At 45.1% G+C, this 18,133-nt stretch overlaps 2 protein-coding genes across 2 annotated transcripts in view; one reads left to right on the top strand and one right to left on the bottom strand.

Annotated features, from left to right (window-relative positions):
* The window catches only part of acsf2 (acyl-CoA synthetase family member 2), a 54,072-nt gene that overhangs the window by 6,851 nt on the left and 29,088 nt on the right, over window positions 1-18,133 (bottom strand). The window contains exon 11 of the mRNA XM_063221614.1: window positions 2,362-2,469. Within this exon, the coding sequence (XP_063077684.1) occupies window positions 2,362-2,469 (108 nt within the window). The remainder of the gene's footprint in view (window positions 1-2,361; window positions 2,470-18,133) is intronic.
* The window catches only part of chad (chondroadherin), a 17,148-nt gene continuing 10,106 nt past the window's right edge, over window positions 11,092-18,133 (top strand). Inside the window, exon 1 of the mRNA XM_063221613.1 lies at window positions 11,092-12,520. Within this exon, the coding sequence (XP_063077683.1) occupies window positions 11,717-12,520 (804 nt within the window). The 5' untranslated portion in view covers window positions 11,092-11,716. The remainder of the gene's footprint in view (window positions 12,521-18,133) is intronic.

Here is an 18,133-nt window from a genome sequence, read left to right as displayed (position 1 = left end):
TGGTTTTACACAATAAATGTGTTTTTCTTTGGCCATTTGGGGGCCCCCTAGCCGGTCGGGGCCCCTAGGCTGCAGCTATATCTAGCTAGTGCGCCGTCAACCCGACCATGCATCATAATTTTGTTTTGGATCTGTGGAGTGTGAACCTGTATTGAACTGACGACCTTGGCATTGGCAGGCCAGGCCCATGGACTCACACCAGATTGCTGCAGGCCATAATATAAAGGCTCCAGGAGTGGCGCCAAGGGCTCGTAAATACAGGGATGAATTAGGCCAGCCTGGCACTGAATAAGTCATTGCGAGGTCGGGCGTTTGATTTACGATCAGGCCTTCTCAAGGAAGCCAAGTCGGTATTTGGCTTATTCCATATAAGTAGGTCACAGTGAATCTTAGGCATTTCTAATTCAAGGTCAATCATTGTTTTGATGATACACATACTAGGTTGACTGACTGGCCCCACCAGTTGAGCACTTACAGAATCTGCCTAATTTATTTGCGATAGATAGATAGATAGATAGATAGATAGATAGATACAGTGCCCTCCATAATTATTGGCACCCCTGGTTGAGATGTGTTAAAAGCCTTAAAATAAATTCAGTGTTTATTGCAGAAGAATACTGTCTCACTGAAAATTGTAGGAAAATGTAGCCTTCAACTCAAATGAATTGTAGGAAAATAAAAAAAATCCCTGACTAAAAAATAATTATTTTTCATTAAATCACCTGTTCCACAATTATTGGCACCCTTAACAATTCCCAGGAAATAAATATAATTGAAGCATTTCTGTCATTTCTACAGTAGTTTACAAAGTTTACCAGAGTATGTAGGAACATTTAATTAGTAATTCATCACTTCCTGTTTCCCTGGGGTATAACTATGACGTGACACCGAGGCCATTTCTCTTATCCACTCTTAAACATGGGAAAGACAAAGGAACACAGCATACAAGTGAGGCAGATGTGCGTCGACCTTCACAGGTCAGGCAGAGGCTACAAGAAGATTGCCACTCAACTGCAGCTGCCCATATCTACTGTGAGAGGAATAATTAAGAAGTTCAAAACAACTGGAACAGTGGTAAACAAGCCTGGACGAGGACCCAAGTTTATTTTGCCACCACGCACAGTGAGGAGGATGGTAAGAGAAATCAAAATATCTCCAAAGCTCACTGTTACAGAATTACAACAAATGGTAGCATCCTGGGGTCACAAAGTCTCCAAATCAACCATCAGGCGCTGTCTACACGCCAACAAGCTGTTTGGGAGGCATGCACGGAGAAAACCTTTCCTCACCCACAATCATAAACGCAAACGTCTGGAGTTCGCCCAGCGGTATTGGGGCTTCAACTGGGACCGTGTGCTTTGGTCAGATGAGACCAAGATTGAGCTTTTTGGCAACAAACACTCTAAGTGGGTCTGGCGTGCCACGAAAGATGCGCATGCTGAAAAGCACCTCATACCCACTGTGAAGTATGGGGGTGGGTCAGTGATGCTGTGGGGCTGTTTCGCTTCCAAAGGCCCTGGGAAGCTTGTTAGGGTGCATGGCATCATGAATGCTTTGAAATACCAGGACATTTTAAATCAAAATCTGTTGCCCTCTGCCAAAAAGCTGAAGATGGGTCGTCACTGGGTCTTTCAGCAAGACAATGACCCTAAACATATGGCCAAATCTACACAGAAATGGTTAACCAGACACAAAATCAAGCTCCTCCCATGGCCATCTCAGTCCCCAGACCTCAACCCCATTGAGAACCTGTGGGGTGAGCTGAAGAGGAGAGTACAGAGGAGAGGACCCAGGTCTCTGGATGATTTAGAGAGATTCTGCAAAGAGGAATGGCTGAAGATCCCTCTTTCTGTCTTTTCCCATCTTGTGAAACATTATAGGAGAAGATTAGGTGCTGTTTTGTTGGCAAAAGGGGGTTGTACAAAATATTAACAACAGGGGTGCTAATAATTGTGACACACATTATTTGATGTCAAATAATTATTTCTTTATGTGGGATTTTTTCCCCACTGAATAAATGCACTTGTATTGAAGGTTGGATTTTTCTCTTTTTTTCCATTAAGGTCCCATATTATTTAGAGAAAAATAATAATAATTGGAAGCTAAAAAACACATCTCAACCAGGGGTGCCAATAATAATGGAGGGCACTGTAGATAGATAGATAGATAGATAGATAGATAGATAGATAGATAGATAGATAGATAGATAGATAGATAGATAGATAGATGGAGAGATGGAGAGATGGAGAGATGGAGAGATAGATGGAGAGACAGGGAGAGAGAGAGAGAGAGACAGAGAGAGAGACAGAGAGAGGGAGAGACAATAGATGCCATAGAAAAAATATAAGAGAATTTAAGTACCTCAGTGTGAGGGGCGATGCATCCAACGGTCTCTGTCCTCCTCTCCTCACTGTCGATGGAGAAGCCAACAAAGGTGACCGGGCTGTTCTCTGTAGTGCCGTAGCCAATCTGCACACAGAAATAGAAACAAATACAGATCAATAATGAATACTAAATAATAACTGTACTAAATAATAATAATAAGCTAATAAATACTGACATTTTTTACTTTTACTTGTGTTGTTGCGTTGCAGCTATGTGGTGCAAATGGCTAAGATGAAAACACTGAGCACAACCGTGATAAAGGTGCAGGACAAAGTCTCATTCAAGGTCCAATGAAGAGTAATCTGCTCGTCGCCCATGTATAGAGCTCGAAAGTCCCGCCCCTTAGTTCCGCGTTTCACGGGACCTAAGCTGACCATCTAACAACATGGTAGCGAGTAAATATCTTCTGATCTCAGTCATGATATGCGCTGGACTACAAATATGTTGTTTAAGAGGCTAGATAAAGATTATTCATGCAGAAGTATCAATGTTTTGTTCCGAGGCCGTCGGCATGAAAAATGTGAAGAAACACAGCTTTCTAAAAGGTTTGGGGGTTCGTACGAAAAATTCAGCAAAAATATCAGAAACAACATATATGGAGCTCGTGGCACAACTCGAAGGGGATCGAAATATCATTTTAATACCGCCATTGGATTACATGCTACTATTTTCGGCTAAAAACGCCGTTGAGGTCCCATGAAATCGGGGGAAGTGACGTCACTTTCGAGCTCTATTCTATTCAATTCATGGCAGAACATATTTCAACTGAACTGTGTATGGTCTACCTCAGTTCTGTGTTACATGCGACCAAACCAGGACAAACAACATCAATCGGTGTTGCCTACGGTTTGGCCGCAGCGTATACACTTTATACTCTGGCTTGCCAGGCTTACATTTGACAGCTCTGAACAAATGACTTCAGAGGGAAGACATTGCACACATTGCTTGTTCAATACAATTCAGCATTGGATGGACAAGAGTGTGCTGTATCTTCCCTCTGAAGTGACCCGCTACCTGCACCTCAAAACCTCTGGTGTGCTTTGGCCTTCTCCTCCAAAAATAGCTCTGAACAAATGACCATCATATTTCCCCCCAATTATATCTAGTCTATTTATATTATAGAGGCTCAACAAGAATGTGTAGGAAATGGCACCAATGCTATTAAACATACCATGATGGCTTTGCAGACTAAGGCAGAACCAAAGCAACTATCACCGGCCGAGAGCTCCTAACTGCCTAATACCACAGTGCCCTGGTGAAGCTATTCCCGGCACACTGAGGGGGAATGTGGACCAAAGAAAATTCTGATGGGAACTCAGTAGGTGATTGAGGTGCCAAACCGCACTGTGTTTAGTAGACGGATATTATTGCACACACTGGGAGCCAAGGCTTTCTGTCTAGTGGACACATTTGAATACCATTAGACTTCAAAGTCAGTCAGGTTAGCACAAACGAAACAACCCTGACATTTTCTTGGTGCTCATTTGCTGACAGTGCATGTATATTTAGGGCAGGGGTAGTCAATTCTTTTTGTTGAAATACACTGGATTTTGGGGTATCTTCACACCTTTAGTCCCCTTAAGGACAACCAGACTCAGTACTCTTTAAATGAACCAAAAAGTGAACCAACAGCAAAAGTACTACTCAAGTAATACTCAAGTAATACTCAATTCTGGTTTTGTTCATATTGTGTGTATGGCTATATACTGTATATTACGAAAAGAACCGGCTGCTCTTTCCTGCTTCTTTGGTCCTGTTAGGATTTTATGGTGTGTCAGTCCTCTTTTGGATCCCAGCCGGTCCCCTAGAGCTCTCCTCCTACACCTAGTCACAACAGGACTCATAAGTGAACCGCACTGAGATCATGCCAATAAAGGTCTCAGTACGGTTCACTTCCGAGGGGTCTGAGTACACATTGGAGTGTTCACATACAGTATGTGCCGAACATGCTGTGTCACAGGTTCGCTTAAATGGCTGATACTGACTAGATGTGAAAACAATGTAAGAAAGGAGTAGAGTTCCTGTATTTATGATGAAGGCAATTGAAGAAAGAATGCACTGTGATGTAACTGTACAGTGTGATTAAATGAGGCCACTTGTCTGTCTTTCCTTTCTGCCAGTCCTGTGCCATGTGTGACAGGAAGGGGGTGGCTGACTTGGGCAGTTCCAGGGGATAAAGCTGGCCTGGGAGACGAGTGAGAGATGTGGGATACACCTGTGAACTGGCACACCTGTCTTGGTACTGTCACTGCAGCTGGCTCAACTGGACATCTTGCTTCTCACATACGCACGCAGGTACAAAAGCACACAGACATACACACACACACACTCCCCATTTCAGACACTCATAATTCGGTGCCAGGCCTCATTGTGTGGTACCCAATAGGAATAACAGACTGATAATAAACCGAACCACCATGACACCTTCTCATCCCACATTCTTTTGAAAACGAGAGCAAACCTGTAAAAAAATCAGGGTCAAGCTAAAGCAGCTCAAAAAGGAGAAACAGACGGACCGTTTAAAAGGTGTTTTTCTTCCAACACATTTGTTCAAATTATACCTACCTACACACTGAAAATGTTGGCAAGGTCTAGTTTCTTCCCACTTTTACCGTTAATAAAAAAATAATTAAACAATCAGAGTTCTGGAGATCTTTGTTATGTCTCATATCGCACACTTGCACACTTTGGGCACTATGTTTCAGCACGTTATCAATACGCCATATACACTGAAACAGTGCCTGAAGTGCCCCAAGTGCACCATTTGTCAACACTTGTCTTTGGCTTTGTCCAAAATATTCACCCACTCATTACATACTGTATTGTTCATTTTACATGTATATACTGCAATAGTGTGTGTGCTAGATAAAGTCTTATGAAGGACTGAACATGTGGGATTTGCCCTTTGACATCAATGTCATGCTTGCACATGTGGGCATCCTCACCAGGTGGGGAGTCACATGGCATGAGGCACGTGCACGCACACACACACACACTCACACACACACACACACACACACACACACACACACACACACACACACACACACACACACACACACAGACAGCATGTGCTTCTAGCAAGATGAATGCTAGCAAGCACAGCTTGGGTTGAGGACATCAGTCAACTTCTGGCCTGACACCTCAAAAAGATGCTAGGATACGTCTCTGACTCAGCTAACACCCTGGATTTTTAGCTGACCAAGTAGCCGTTTACTCGTACCGGTTTACGGATATTTTTGGTCTCCCATTTAAAGGTAAACAGAGTTTTAGAATGTGCATGTCAAAACTCTTAAACATATCCCATTTAGGAGGAGAAACTGCACTTTTTTATCCAAATATCCGGATTTTAAAATTTCAGCATGCGTCTCCTGTGTCCAGCACCTCAGTAGCATATTTGTGATGTTTGGGAAGTTTACTGTGCAGTCAGCGACGGCGCTAGGGATAGGGCAGACAAGGCAGTCGCTAATAGGCGGCAAATGTCATGGAGGTACCATGGAGGCACCCGAAAGTCCCAAAGAATCAGAATGCCAAGCAAAGTAAAACATTAAACTTGATATTGACAATGACTATTCATGGTCACTCTGTACATGTGCCACAGCGCTATGTTGACAGATGCCAATTTGCTCGCCTTGGACACCAAATCTTTGAACTTGCCCTGTAGTGCAGTAGTGTAGATCAGTGGTTCTTAACCTCGGGTGTGTGCACCCCCTGGGGTTGCGCTTGAGATTTCAGGGGGTGCGCAGAACTTTGTTTGTGTTGAGCTTGTGAGAAACGACACAATTTGGCCAAATCAAAACCAAATTGGTCCCCATGTAAAGTCATAAAGGTATTAATGACTCAAGTAAGAATCATTGTAATTAATCATTTAAATCATCGTATACACGTGTAGAAAGTCTTGGGCACAGGTAAGGGGATGCATTAAGAAAAAAAGGTTAAGAACCACTAGTGCAGATCAAGCTGCGTCAGTGGATAAATCTGCACAGGAAGACCTTGATTGCACTTCTAGAAGCGCACAGGCCATACCCTCTCAATGCAATGCTAGATTTCTTGAGTAAACACTAGATTCCATCTATCAAGACGAGTCAGAGAGATAAACATAAAAAGATGAGACGAGTGAACAAGCAGGAAGCGAGAAAAGGAGAGAACGTTGTACTCTTGTGTCTGTGATTGAAGCCAGGTGTATGTGGTCTGTGTTTGTTTGTCTGTCAGACTGAGAAAGAACCAAATGTAGAAGAACTGCAAATTGACACGGGTAATGCAAAGGCTTTGTGGCGTGCGTGTGTGTGTGTGTGTGTGTGTGTGTGTGTGTGTGTGTGTGTGTGTGTGTGTGTGTGTGTGTGTGTGTGTGTGTGTGTGTGTGTGTGTGTGTGTGTGTGTGCGTGTGCGTGTGCCAGGGCTTGACATTAACTTTTTCGCTTGCTGGCCACTGTGGCTAGTGGTTTTCCTGAGTCACTAGCCATTCAGCTATTCTACTAGCCACAAATTAGATTTTTTGTCTTTTATCATGACACAGTACATCTAGCCTCAGAGGATGAGGTGCATTAAGCAAGAAGATGAGTTCATGGGTTTCTACATGGAAATAAAACAAACAAATAGAAACTGAGTAACTGCGCTTTTTCTTGAACTTAAATACAAATAATTTACACACAAGGGACTAAGTGCTGAATATATGTTATTCTGATGTCATACCATAGAATAAGCTTCCTGCCAAATTGGCTGGTGACACTGAAATTGTTACCAGCCACAGCTAAGTTTCACCAGCATTTGGCCGGTTGGCAGGTGCCAGTGTCAAGCCCTGGTGTGTGTGTGTGTGCGTGTCTCCACCCATTTCCACTGACTGTAAACACACCCGTGAAGGCCAAGGTGTACTAGGATGCATGCCAGTGTGCCCTTGCGACCAAACAACACCCTTTTTCTACTGCAAATCTTTCCACTTTCCTCTCCTCTCCTCATCCTCCTCTCCTCCCTTCTCTTTTTCTCTTTTGCTTTCCTTGTCTTTTCTTTCATTTTCTTTCATATCGCCATTCCACTCTTCTACTCTTTCTTTTCCTCCTTTCCCCTTCTTCAATATATCTTTCCTCTCCTCTCCTCTTCTCTGCACTCCTCTCCAATCCTTTTCTCCGTTCCACTCCTCTTGTTCCCTGTCTATTCATCCTTTCCTCTCACCTCCCATTGCTCTTCTCCTCTCACATTTCTCCTTTGCTTTTCTCTCCTTCTCTCCTCCCCATCTCTTCTGTCCATCTACCCTTTCCACTTCTCCCCACCTCTCTATTCTTCTCCTTTTACCCTCACCTATCCACCTATCCATCTCTCCTCTCAACTCCTCTCCTCCTCAGTATCCTTCCCATTCTTTTCCTCTTCTATATATCTCTCCTTTCTACTTTACTTTGCCTCTCTCATTTCTTTCCTTTCCTCTTTTCCTATCCTCTCCTCTTCTATTCATCTGTCCTTTCCTCTTTATTATCTGATCCAGACTAATTCTCATTTGCCACCATAATATTCAGTTTTAACTCCCCTTCTCACTTCACCTTCACCTGTCTGTTTGTTGATCTGCTCTCTCTCTCTCTCTCTCTCTCTCTCTCTCTCTCTCTCTCTCTCTCTCTCTCTCTCTCTCTCTCTCTCTCTCTCTCTCTCTCTCTCTCCCTGCTCTCGTTTTTCTCCGTAGACTGTCATTAAAACTTTTGTGGTCACCCAAGGCCACTATTCTTCCATTTCTCAAAAATATAAAAGCCCTTATTGCCCTCTTCCTCTCTCATTTTCTCACCGCTCATTTTCAACTCTTTTCTTCTCTCCTGCCCACATTTCTCTTCTCTTCTCTTCTCTTCTCATTTTCTTTTCTTTTCTTTTCTTTTAACGGTCATCAACGTTGACTTCTTGTGGTCTCTCACAATGTCTCGCTTTCATACCTTCTTTTCATCTGTCTCTCTCTCCTACTCCCTTTGCATATTTCTGCATCGCCTCTTCTTTCTCTCTATCCATCCAGATGTCAATTGATTCTTTTGTTTTGCTTTCTTCTCCAGCTCTCTGCAAATGGGCTTGTGCACACAGTAAAAATACTGTCTTAATTCAACACCTTAGAGAGCACTCTAGGACAAAATACACTCATGAAATCCACTCTCTAAGTGTTGAATTAACACTGTGTTTTTTATTGTGTGTGGACTGTTTGGCCTGGCCTGCCACCTCCTTGCTTCTCTCCACGCAGCTGAGGACACAAATGAAAATGTTCCAACTGAAGAATACTTTTCAGAGGGCCCGTTCACCTTGAACGTTTCTTTTTCCGCAGGTGCAGCTTTTCAGTGGTGATACGTAAAGAAGTAGTTACACACTCTTCCATCTGGCCACTGACCATCTGAAGAATGTCTCTCTGCACCTCCACCCTCATGTTCTCCTTTCCTTTCCTTTTCTTCTCCTCTTCTATCACTCTCTCCTTCTCACTCTTCCGCTCCTCTCTCTTTCTCTCCTTCCCTTGTCTCTTCTCTCCTCTCCTCTCCTCCTCTCTTTTTCTCCAGATTTCTCCTCTCCTGCGCTCTCTTCTTTTCCCTTTACTTTCCTTCTCCTCCTCTACCCATCTCTCCTCTCCACTCCTCTCCTCCTCTCCAGGCGGGCCACCTCCCTGCCTCCCTTGTCTGCCTTGCCTCTGTCCATACAGCTGAGGATACAAATGAAAATGTTCTTGGTCTTGAAGAATGCGTCTCGCTGTTTGAAATTCCTGCCCTGTGCGTGGGACGCAGAAATAGTTTCAAAAAGTGTTTCCTTTTTCAATTGTTGTGTCTGGATATTCTCTCTCTCTCTCTCTCTCTCTCTCTCTCTCTCTCTCTCTCTCTCTCTCTCTCTCTCGCACGCAAACACACACACACACACACACGCACACACCCTTGCCATCTGGCCTTCATTATGCGTTATACACTCGTCTCTCAGGAGTCAGCCCTCTCTCTTTTCCTTTCTTTTCCCTTTCTTCTCCTGCAGGCGGTAAAACAATAGAAGTGTCTGGGGCGGTGTAGGAGTCTCCACCTTAACCTCTCCACTACTGAGTGAGAACCATTACCACTGAGCTTCTGTTTGCCTTTCTGACTGTAACACAAGCAACACTGCCGAAACTGTACACACTATCATGTCTGTTTACCCTTCTGAAGCAGTTAACGATCAGCGATGCGTTTTTGGTTTCCTTTTTGTGGATTTGCATGTGTCAACAGTAGTAATATTATGTACACTGTTATTGTACTGAGTGATAATCCCTGTTTTGATGTTGAGTGCAAGAACATCATCTTTCATGATGTTTCATACTTTGTTAAAGTGCATCTAAGTACTGCAACATTGAAAGTAAATTCAAATGTAATGCCTGAATCAACAATATTTGTTTTTCCACATCCATAAACCTGTGAAAAATATTATAATGTATAATGTATAAAAATCTGCAACAAAAATGTTTTGTTATTCCACATCCATAAACCTGTGAAAAACATTATGATGTATATGCACACCTCAACAATGTGCCAGATGTTGAAAAAAAAAAACCCATAGGCCTACGCAATGGACACAACCTGAAAACAAAGTAACCTTTGCATAGCTGCCTATGCCTCTACATTTTTAAAATATCCTTTTAAATGTCATTTTAAATTAGTTTCAAATGTCCTGGCCATCCACTCATCATATAGTATATGTTAATTGCCAGACACTTTCCTACACTGCAATCAGATATTCAACCTATTTGTGAAATGTTCACATATTCAAAGATGCATTCCTATTATACCATTTAGATTATTAAACAACCCACAGAGGAAGGTAAATGACCTTTGGCCTCATTTTTCTTTTTCTTTTTTAAATCTCTCAAGCCGCTCTAGATAGAATTGGGTGGAGACTGTATTTACACGCTGGCTAAATGGGTCTTGGATAGTGTCTGCTTGACCACCCGAGGAAAGACACAATGATCTGGCCTAAAGCGCCTGAGTCTGTCAACAGTAAACAGCAATACCAGTAAACAAGCATGAGCCCCTGCTGTCCTCCTGTGTGTGTGTGTGTGTGTGTGTGTGTGTGTGTGTGTGTGTGTGTGTGTGTGTGTGTGTGTGTGTGTGTGTGTGTGTGTGTGTGTGTGTGTGTGTGTGTGTGTGTGTGTGTGTGTGTGTGTGTGTGTGTGTGTGTGTGTGTGTTTGTGTGTGTGCGTGTGTGTGTGTGTGTACTCGCGTGCGGGCGTGCGTGTTTGTGTGTGTTTAGCACTCTCTGGATTTTTGCAACTTGGTCACACACTTGACAAGTTATACAGTAGAGAGAGAGAGAGAGAGAGAGAGAGAGAGAGAGAGAGAGAGAGAGAGAGAGAGAGAGAGAGAGAGAGAGAGAACTGAAACTGTTCCATACTGGACTTCCATAGACACTTGACTTCCTCTCAGCACTCTGTGTCTTTCTCGTCTCTTTTCCTCCATCCCTCTCTCCCTCCATCCCTCTCTCCCTCCTTCCACCCCTCTCTCCCTCCATCATTCTCTCCCTCCCTCCTCTCTTCATCCGTCCCTTCATCCTATCCCCCTTCCCTTTTCCTCCCTCCTTCTCTCTCTCTTCCCTCCCTCTCTCCTCTCATTTGCCCTGACTCTCTCTCTCTCCCTCTCTCTCTCCACGTAACACCCTGGGTTGAGCTGAGGAAGAAGAAGAGTTGTGGAAAAAAGAGGAAGGCGGAGAAAAAAAAAGAAGAAAAACGCTGAAAAATGCAGTCCTCCCCCAAAAGACAGGAGGGGTATATATAGGCTTCCCCAAACTCTGCTGCCGTGCTGTCCCTTCATAAAAGGCTGAAGTGAATCTTTTTTTATTTCTTATTTTGCACTGCCCTCCTTTTCTCCTCTCTCCCTCTCTTACCTACTCACAACACTCACAAACGCTCTCGGTCAGACTCACACACCCACACTCACACGGCTGCAAGTTTTCTTCAAACTGCTCTGAGGATTTTTTTGTTGTTTTTCTTTGAACCACATTTCACTCAAGAGCAGCAGCAAACCGGGAATTCAGTCCTCTTCCATCCCTCTCCTCCTCTGACTTTTCCCCCATACTTTTTCCTTCCGTCCATCCATCCATCCATAGACTTCGCTTTCACACATCCAAGGGTCCTCTCCAGGTCTGCAAACTTCTTCGACTGACTTCTTCTTTGACTGACTTTTCCGCGCATCCTCACATCTTTGAGGGGGAGCAAGGTGGGGAAAATATCCAGGCACTGGAACTCAGAAGCTCAGAAACCCGGCAGCAGAGGAAAATCAGCAGAGAGCTGTTCCAGGCACACAAGGCTCTACCAACCAACAAACCCACCACACCACACACACACCTACACATCTACACGTCTGTCACCATCATGCTGTGCCCGAGATCGTCTTCGTCGGTCGTGGCCACAATGGCTTTCCTACTGGTGGCCCTCCATGCGGTGACTGCCGTTCCCGGTGCCGTGCAGTGCCCTACCCCGTGCCACTGCCACGGGGACCTCCAGCACGTCATCTGCGACAACGTGGGCCTGAAGAAGATTCCCCAGGTGACGGAGAACACGCGACTGCTCAACATGCAGCGCAACCAGCTGGGCGCGCTGCCGCCCTCTGGCTTCGTGGAGATGAAGGGCCTGATCTCCCTGCACCTCCAGCACTGCAAGCTCCAGGAGATCGCCGGCCAGGCCTTCAAGGGCCTCAAGAAGCTCATCTATCTGTACCTCAACGACAACGAGATCACCACCCTGCGTCCTGGCGCCTTTGACGACCTCGGCGAGCTCACCTACCTCTACCTGGACGGAAACCGGATCAGCGGACTGGCCAAGGGCATCTTCGCGCCCATGATCAACCTCTTTATCCTGCAGCTCAACAACAACCAGATCCGTGAGCTTCCGGCAGGGGTTTTCATGGGCGCCAAGGACCTGCGCTGGCTGCACCTCGCCGGGAACCAGATCGACACCATCCAGCCGGGCTCTCTGGACGACGTGGAGAACCTGGCCATCCTGCACCTGGACCGCAACCAGCTGGCCACCTACCCGCTGGCGCCCATGAGCAAGCTGAGGGTGGTGGAGGAGCTGACGCTCTCCAAGAATCCGCTAACGTTCATCCCCGACAACGCGTTCAGGAGCTTCGGGCGCTACATGGAGCAGCTGCACCTGGACAACATGGGGCTGCAGAAGGTACTCTATCTTACTTAACATTACATACACTAACCAACCAAAGCCACTAACCTGTTATTTTACAGGGTATTGGTTGCAGTCCCTGGAGCAATGTGGCGTTAGGTGCCTTGCTCAAGGGCACTTAAGCCATGGAGGGAGGTAGGGAGTGGTAGGGTGGGATTCAAACCAGCAACCCTCTGACCTAAAGCCCATCTCCTTAACCATTAGGCCATGACTGCCCAAAAGTACTGTGAAAAGCTGTCTGTCTGGTGTGCTTTTTTTCCTTTTCTTTTCTGTGTGTTTGTGTGTGTGGAGTTGTGCACATAACTCTTTATAAAATACAAGTTCGGGCTGCAAACAGTTACAGAGGCTACAAAAGGTGTGCTTGTGCATGCGTGCAATCGTGTGTGTGTGTGTGTGTGTGTGTGTGTGTGTGTGTGTGTGTGTGTGTGTGTGTGTGTGTGTGTGTGTGTGTGTGTGTGTGTGTGTGTGTGTGTGTGTGTGTGTGTGTCCATACATGTATATACAGTATTTCAATGTTTCAAGATAAGTCTTCAGCTCTATTGATGTGAATAAAATATGCTATATCAATTAAGGCTACCGAGGTTGAGGAGGATGCCAAGGTCTGTGAGAGAGAGAGAGAGAGAGAGAGAGAGAGAGAGAGAGAGAGAGAGAGAGAGAGAGAGAGAGACATCTGGAGTTTTTGTGTGTGTGTACGTGCATTTGAGTGGCGGCATTTGCATGCGTCTCTCTCTGACTCTCAAGAAACTATGCAATATGCACACTACTGCATTAAAAGCAACATCTAAGTCTTCAAATCGCATCACTATGACATAACATCACCCTGAAGGGCACAGGTGTCACTGAGACACATGCAGCAAGTTGCAAAATGAGCACAGAAGACTTAGAACTACCGTAGACGTAGAAGTAGACATGTAGAAAACAGTCCCATTACTTAACCTGGGTTTTTCAGCGCTGTGATTTTTGGATCGGAGTGGCTTTTTAAATGTTTCATAAGGGGCACAGTGCCTTATTTATCTAAGTGGAAAGGGAGTATTTACCCTGGATGCGGATGGACAGAACATTCTGGCGTCTCCGGGTCAGATGGGTCTGGGTGTTTGTTTTGGTTACGGAACCTTGGGGTGTTTGCTTTGGTTACGGACTCACAGGAGTCAACAGGAAAGAAAAAATATCAGTATAGTATTCCATTATGGCTTCTGCCGTGCGAGGTCAGATGAGGGGGAGTGGGGAAATACCCAAAACACCTTGATTGGAAACTTAACGAAGAGAATCCCAAAAAATCCAAATGAAGAGAATCCAAATAATATTCCACCACTGTTGAAAATATCACTGTACGCAAGTTATTAAATTCAGCAAGCAAAAAAGAAACAGCAAATATGTACGGCGACACTACACAGACATGTGAGCTTTAATCATACACTTAAAGTGATACTGTCCCATTTTTGAAAATAAGCTTATTTTACACCTCTCCTTGAGTTAAATGATTGGTTGTTACCTTTCTCCTGTACTTTCAACCGTTCTCTGGCAGTGCATGGCAGTGCAAATGTTACCTCTAAGCTAGCAGTTCACATTGAGTCTTATGAGACCAGTTAGCCGCCAGGTGGTCTCATAGGACTCAATGTTAATTACTAGCTTGGAGGTAAAATTTGCACTGCCATACTCAGAGATCGGCTAGAAGTACAGGAGAAAGGTAAAACTCAATCATTTAACTCAATCACTTTAATGGTTTTGTTATGTGTTTTAGCACTTTTAATATGACTGATTATGCTGGGGCAGGCAATATGTTGGGCAGTTACCGGCCATAATTTCAAGGGTAAGAGATTAAATAAACAAGTGATTAAATATTACAAGCAAAAAGAAAACCCCGAAAAACTGCAGTGCAACATTTTTACGGTAATGCTGTGGGCGGACATGTGGGCTTCAAACATAAGCTCAACAGTGTTTTAACTGCTAATAAATCCCTGTGCCAGCGGGTGGGGGCACTGCCAGTCAAAGGGAGGGGATGGGAAGGGGTTTTTTGCTGGCTGCCACAGCCCTAAGTGGGTCGGACAGAAGCCCCTAATGTGTTTTTTCGGCTTCCAGTCACACTTGAGGGAAGCATTAATGAGAGCCGTCTGTGATTTAAAAGCCAGAGTGAGCGGTTCTGCTCCGCACTGGGTATACGCTCACTCACACAGCTGGATTAGGCTGGACACACATGTGGAAGCCCCCTCACACTTTTTTTTCTCAGAGTTTGTCTCTCAGACTTTCTCTCCCTGTCTGTTCCCATATCATAGCTAGGGGTGTAAATAATAATCGGAATGTATCGATATATTGCGATATAGTCTGATGATTGAATCGAACCGCATCGTATCGTGGGGCATTCTTAAGTATGACCCCTTCCCAATAAAATAATAGAAGTGGAAAAGTAATTGGGAAAAATCGAATCGTATCGTATCGTGGGGCATTCTTAAGTATCGGAAATAATAGAATCATATCGCATCAAATAATAAGATATCGATATTGAATTGATCGTCATGGAGGCTGTGATTTACACCCCTAATCATAGCCAGTGTACCACCACACATCATCTCTTCTCTCTCTCACCACTGAATCACATACTAATGAGGGGCCATCCACTGAGATATAGGGCCTGGGCATGAGTCTTGATCATGGCCCAACCCCATAGGCAACCTGACCAGAGAGAGAGAGAGAGAGAGAGAGAGAGAGAGAGAGAGAGAGAGAGAGAGAGAGAGAGAGAGAGAGAGAGAGAGAGAGAGAGAGAGAGAGAGAGAGAGAGAGAGAGAGCAACAGAGAGGAAGCAACAGAGAGACAGAGAGAGAGAGTGACAGTGGTCAAGAGATAGAAGTCGGGAAGTAGAAACAAAGTCAGCCATAATGGTGGTTGTGGTTTAGGAAGACTGTGTTTAAACCGCTCAGGAAGCTTGGCAAGTAGTGCAAGAAGAAAGAGGAGGAGAGGAGCTGCAGAGAGATCAGAGCTGTGTCTGCCAAAGATGTGGTGCAGTGGAGTCAAACAGTGGTTAGATAGTTTATGTTTATGTTTATGCTTGTGCGATCCCCTCCTGTGAATCGTATGGATGGGTCTAAAAGAAGTAACTACAACCCTAACCCTAATGTTGTTACATTTGTATACAGTACACTAAAAGGGATAATCAAAGATGTCAACCACCAAACATTGGGGGAGTGGAATTCTATTTATCATGACAATGCGGGCAATGTTTCCAAAGTCATTCTCTCTTAAGAAAGAAAGAAAGAAGGAAGGAAGGAAGGAAAGAAGGTAGGAAGGAAGGAGGAGAGAGGTTTGCGGCCTCTAGGTTCATTGCATGCTACTTGACCATGGTGGCTGCATCAAAACCCTCTCTCAGGCACAGGGCTGAAGATGAGATACATGCATGGAGAAAAATCAGAGAGGAACGACAGAGGGAAGGAAGCGGAAGTGGTTTCGCGGCCCCTGCTTAGTTGCACATTCAGTGACCATGATGATAGTTTCATCCAGGGATGGATTATGGCTCCATGGACCCCTGGGCCAGAAAACAAGAAAGCCCCCCCCCCCCCCCCTCCCTCCAAGTGTGTTGCTAGTTGACAAAATGATTCAGGGTTTCAGTCCAGTCTATGTTGTTGGGGGTTTGGAGGATTGTCCTCTGAGAAAATGTGAAAATTCAGTTGTTAAAAGTAACACAATGTGAGAAATGTGAGAATAGAAATATAAAGGCTTGAGCTCCAGCGCCCCCTTGAGTCTTGGGCTCCTGGGCCCGGGCCCGGTAGGCCCGTGCAGTAATCTGTCCCTGGCTCCATCAAAACCCTCACTCCGGCCCGGGCCCCTGATGGTGGTGGGCGGCTTCCCACAGACAGTGCACCCAAAGCAGGGAGAGCAGAGTGCCTTCGCAGGGCCCTCCCCTCACACTCATGGTCAACCATCAGAGGTACTTAGTCCTCAAAAGTCTACAGCACAGTGGTCAAGCCTCATCATCATCTTCTTTCCTTGCTTAAACACACGGTGTGTGTGTGTGTGTGTGTGTGTGTGTGTGTGTGTGTGTGTGTGTGTGTGTGTGTGTGTGTGTGTGTGTGTGTGTGTGTGTGTGTGTGTGAGTGCGAGCATGTGGTTTTAACGGTTTGGAAATGTGATTATGGAAACGGATTCAGACGCTAAAGCCTTTCAGTGGGTCTTTGCTCAGCGCACACACGCACGCACGCACGCACGCACGCACGCACGCACGCACGCACGCACGCACGCACGCACACACACACAGACAGACAGACAGACAGACAGACAGACAGACAGACAGACAGACAGACAGACAGACAGACAGACACACACACACACACACACACACACACACACACACACACACACACACACACACCAAAGTATCCAAGAGCAGAGCACGATTGGTATCACCTTTAAAAAAAACACACAGATTTTTTTGCTGTGCATTTTGGGTATTTTTAGCCTGTTTTTGTTTCCTGGCTCTCAGCCAATCAAGTCCCAGTTCTAATTATGCCGAAGGTGGTATTTTGAGAGCGCTTGTTTTCCCTCCTGCCCCTTGGGAGTCTCTGGTAAACAGGTCAGCGAGGGCTAGGAGAGACAGGTAAACAGTAGGCGCGGTGTGAGCTCCGTCCTGTCCCGAGTCCCGACACCCCCCGAAGAGGTGCGTGAGGGTATTTTTAGATGCCTCTTGCAACCTCCAATCCCCAGGCTGGCCGTCAATGGACAAACGGGCCCTTTCTGACACAGACGGGAACGAATCGATGTATCTGGTCCACAATTCTGGGCCCCCTGTCTCCCTAGGACTCCCTTTGCCCCCGACCTTCAAATGTCCTTTCAAAATTCCTGTTTTAAAGATATCGCTTTTAGAGGGCTAAATCCCAATTCTCACAATGGCGTTTTTACTTTTATCCACATGTCGTGTTTATACGTAAACATATAAAAAAAATGTCCACATACATGTAAGCAGCACCAGAGAAAAAGAGAGGTATGAGAGAAATAGAGTGAAAGGAGAGAGGGATGAGAGAAAAAGGGTGAAAGAAGAGAAGGGGAGAGAGAGAGAGTTGGAGAGAGAGAGTGAAAACAACCTCTGCACCCTGGATGGTAGCCATTTTGCGATCGGGCACCCCACTCTACCAGTGGAAATTTCCAAAAAGATGCTTTCATAAAACTCATCTCTCTCCTCTCTCTCTCTCTCTCTCTCTCTCTCTCTCTCTCTCTCTCTCTCTCTCAGTTATGTAACACACATAAACACACACACACACACACACACACACACACACTCAAGCAGACACACACACACACACAAACATTCAGGGGCATGCAAAACCACAAACACATGCCGCTATGGCAAGGGTGGGGAACCGTTTTCATTCTAGGGCGAATTCATATTTTATGAAGTCCTCCAAGGGCCGTACTATGAACATAAACTAGGATTTCCGTCTACATTTTAGGCTTGTATTGAAGGTGGCCACCTTTACAACAAACCCCACATTCACTAGGTCCGCTGAAAATAATTGTAATTGCAATGTAATTTATAAGATTTCTTTACAAAATGTCATGTGAAACTGCCCAATCATGAAAATTGTATCGGGGGCCGCATAAGAAGGGGTCGTAAACGACATTGGT

The sequence above is a fragment of the Engraulis encrasicolus genome, chromosome 17 (genome assembly GCF_034702125.1).
Source record: "Engraulis encrasicolus isolate BLACKSEA-1 chromosome 17, IST_EnEncr_1.0, whole genome shotgun sequence".
Lineage (NCBI taxonomy): Eukaryota > Metazoa > Chordata > Actinopteri > Clupeiformes > Engraulidae > Engraulis > Engraulis encrasicolus.
This window is presented reverse-complemented; position numbering and strand designations above follow the sequence as displayed.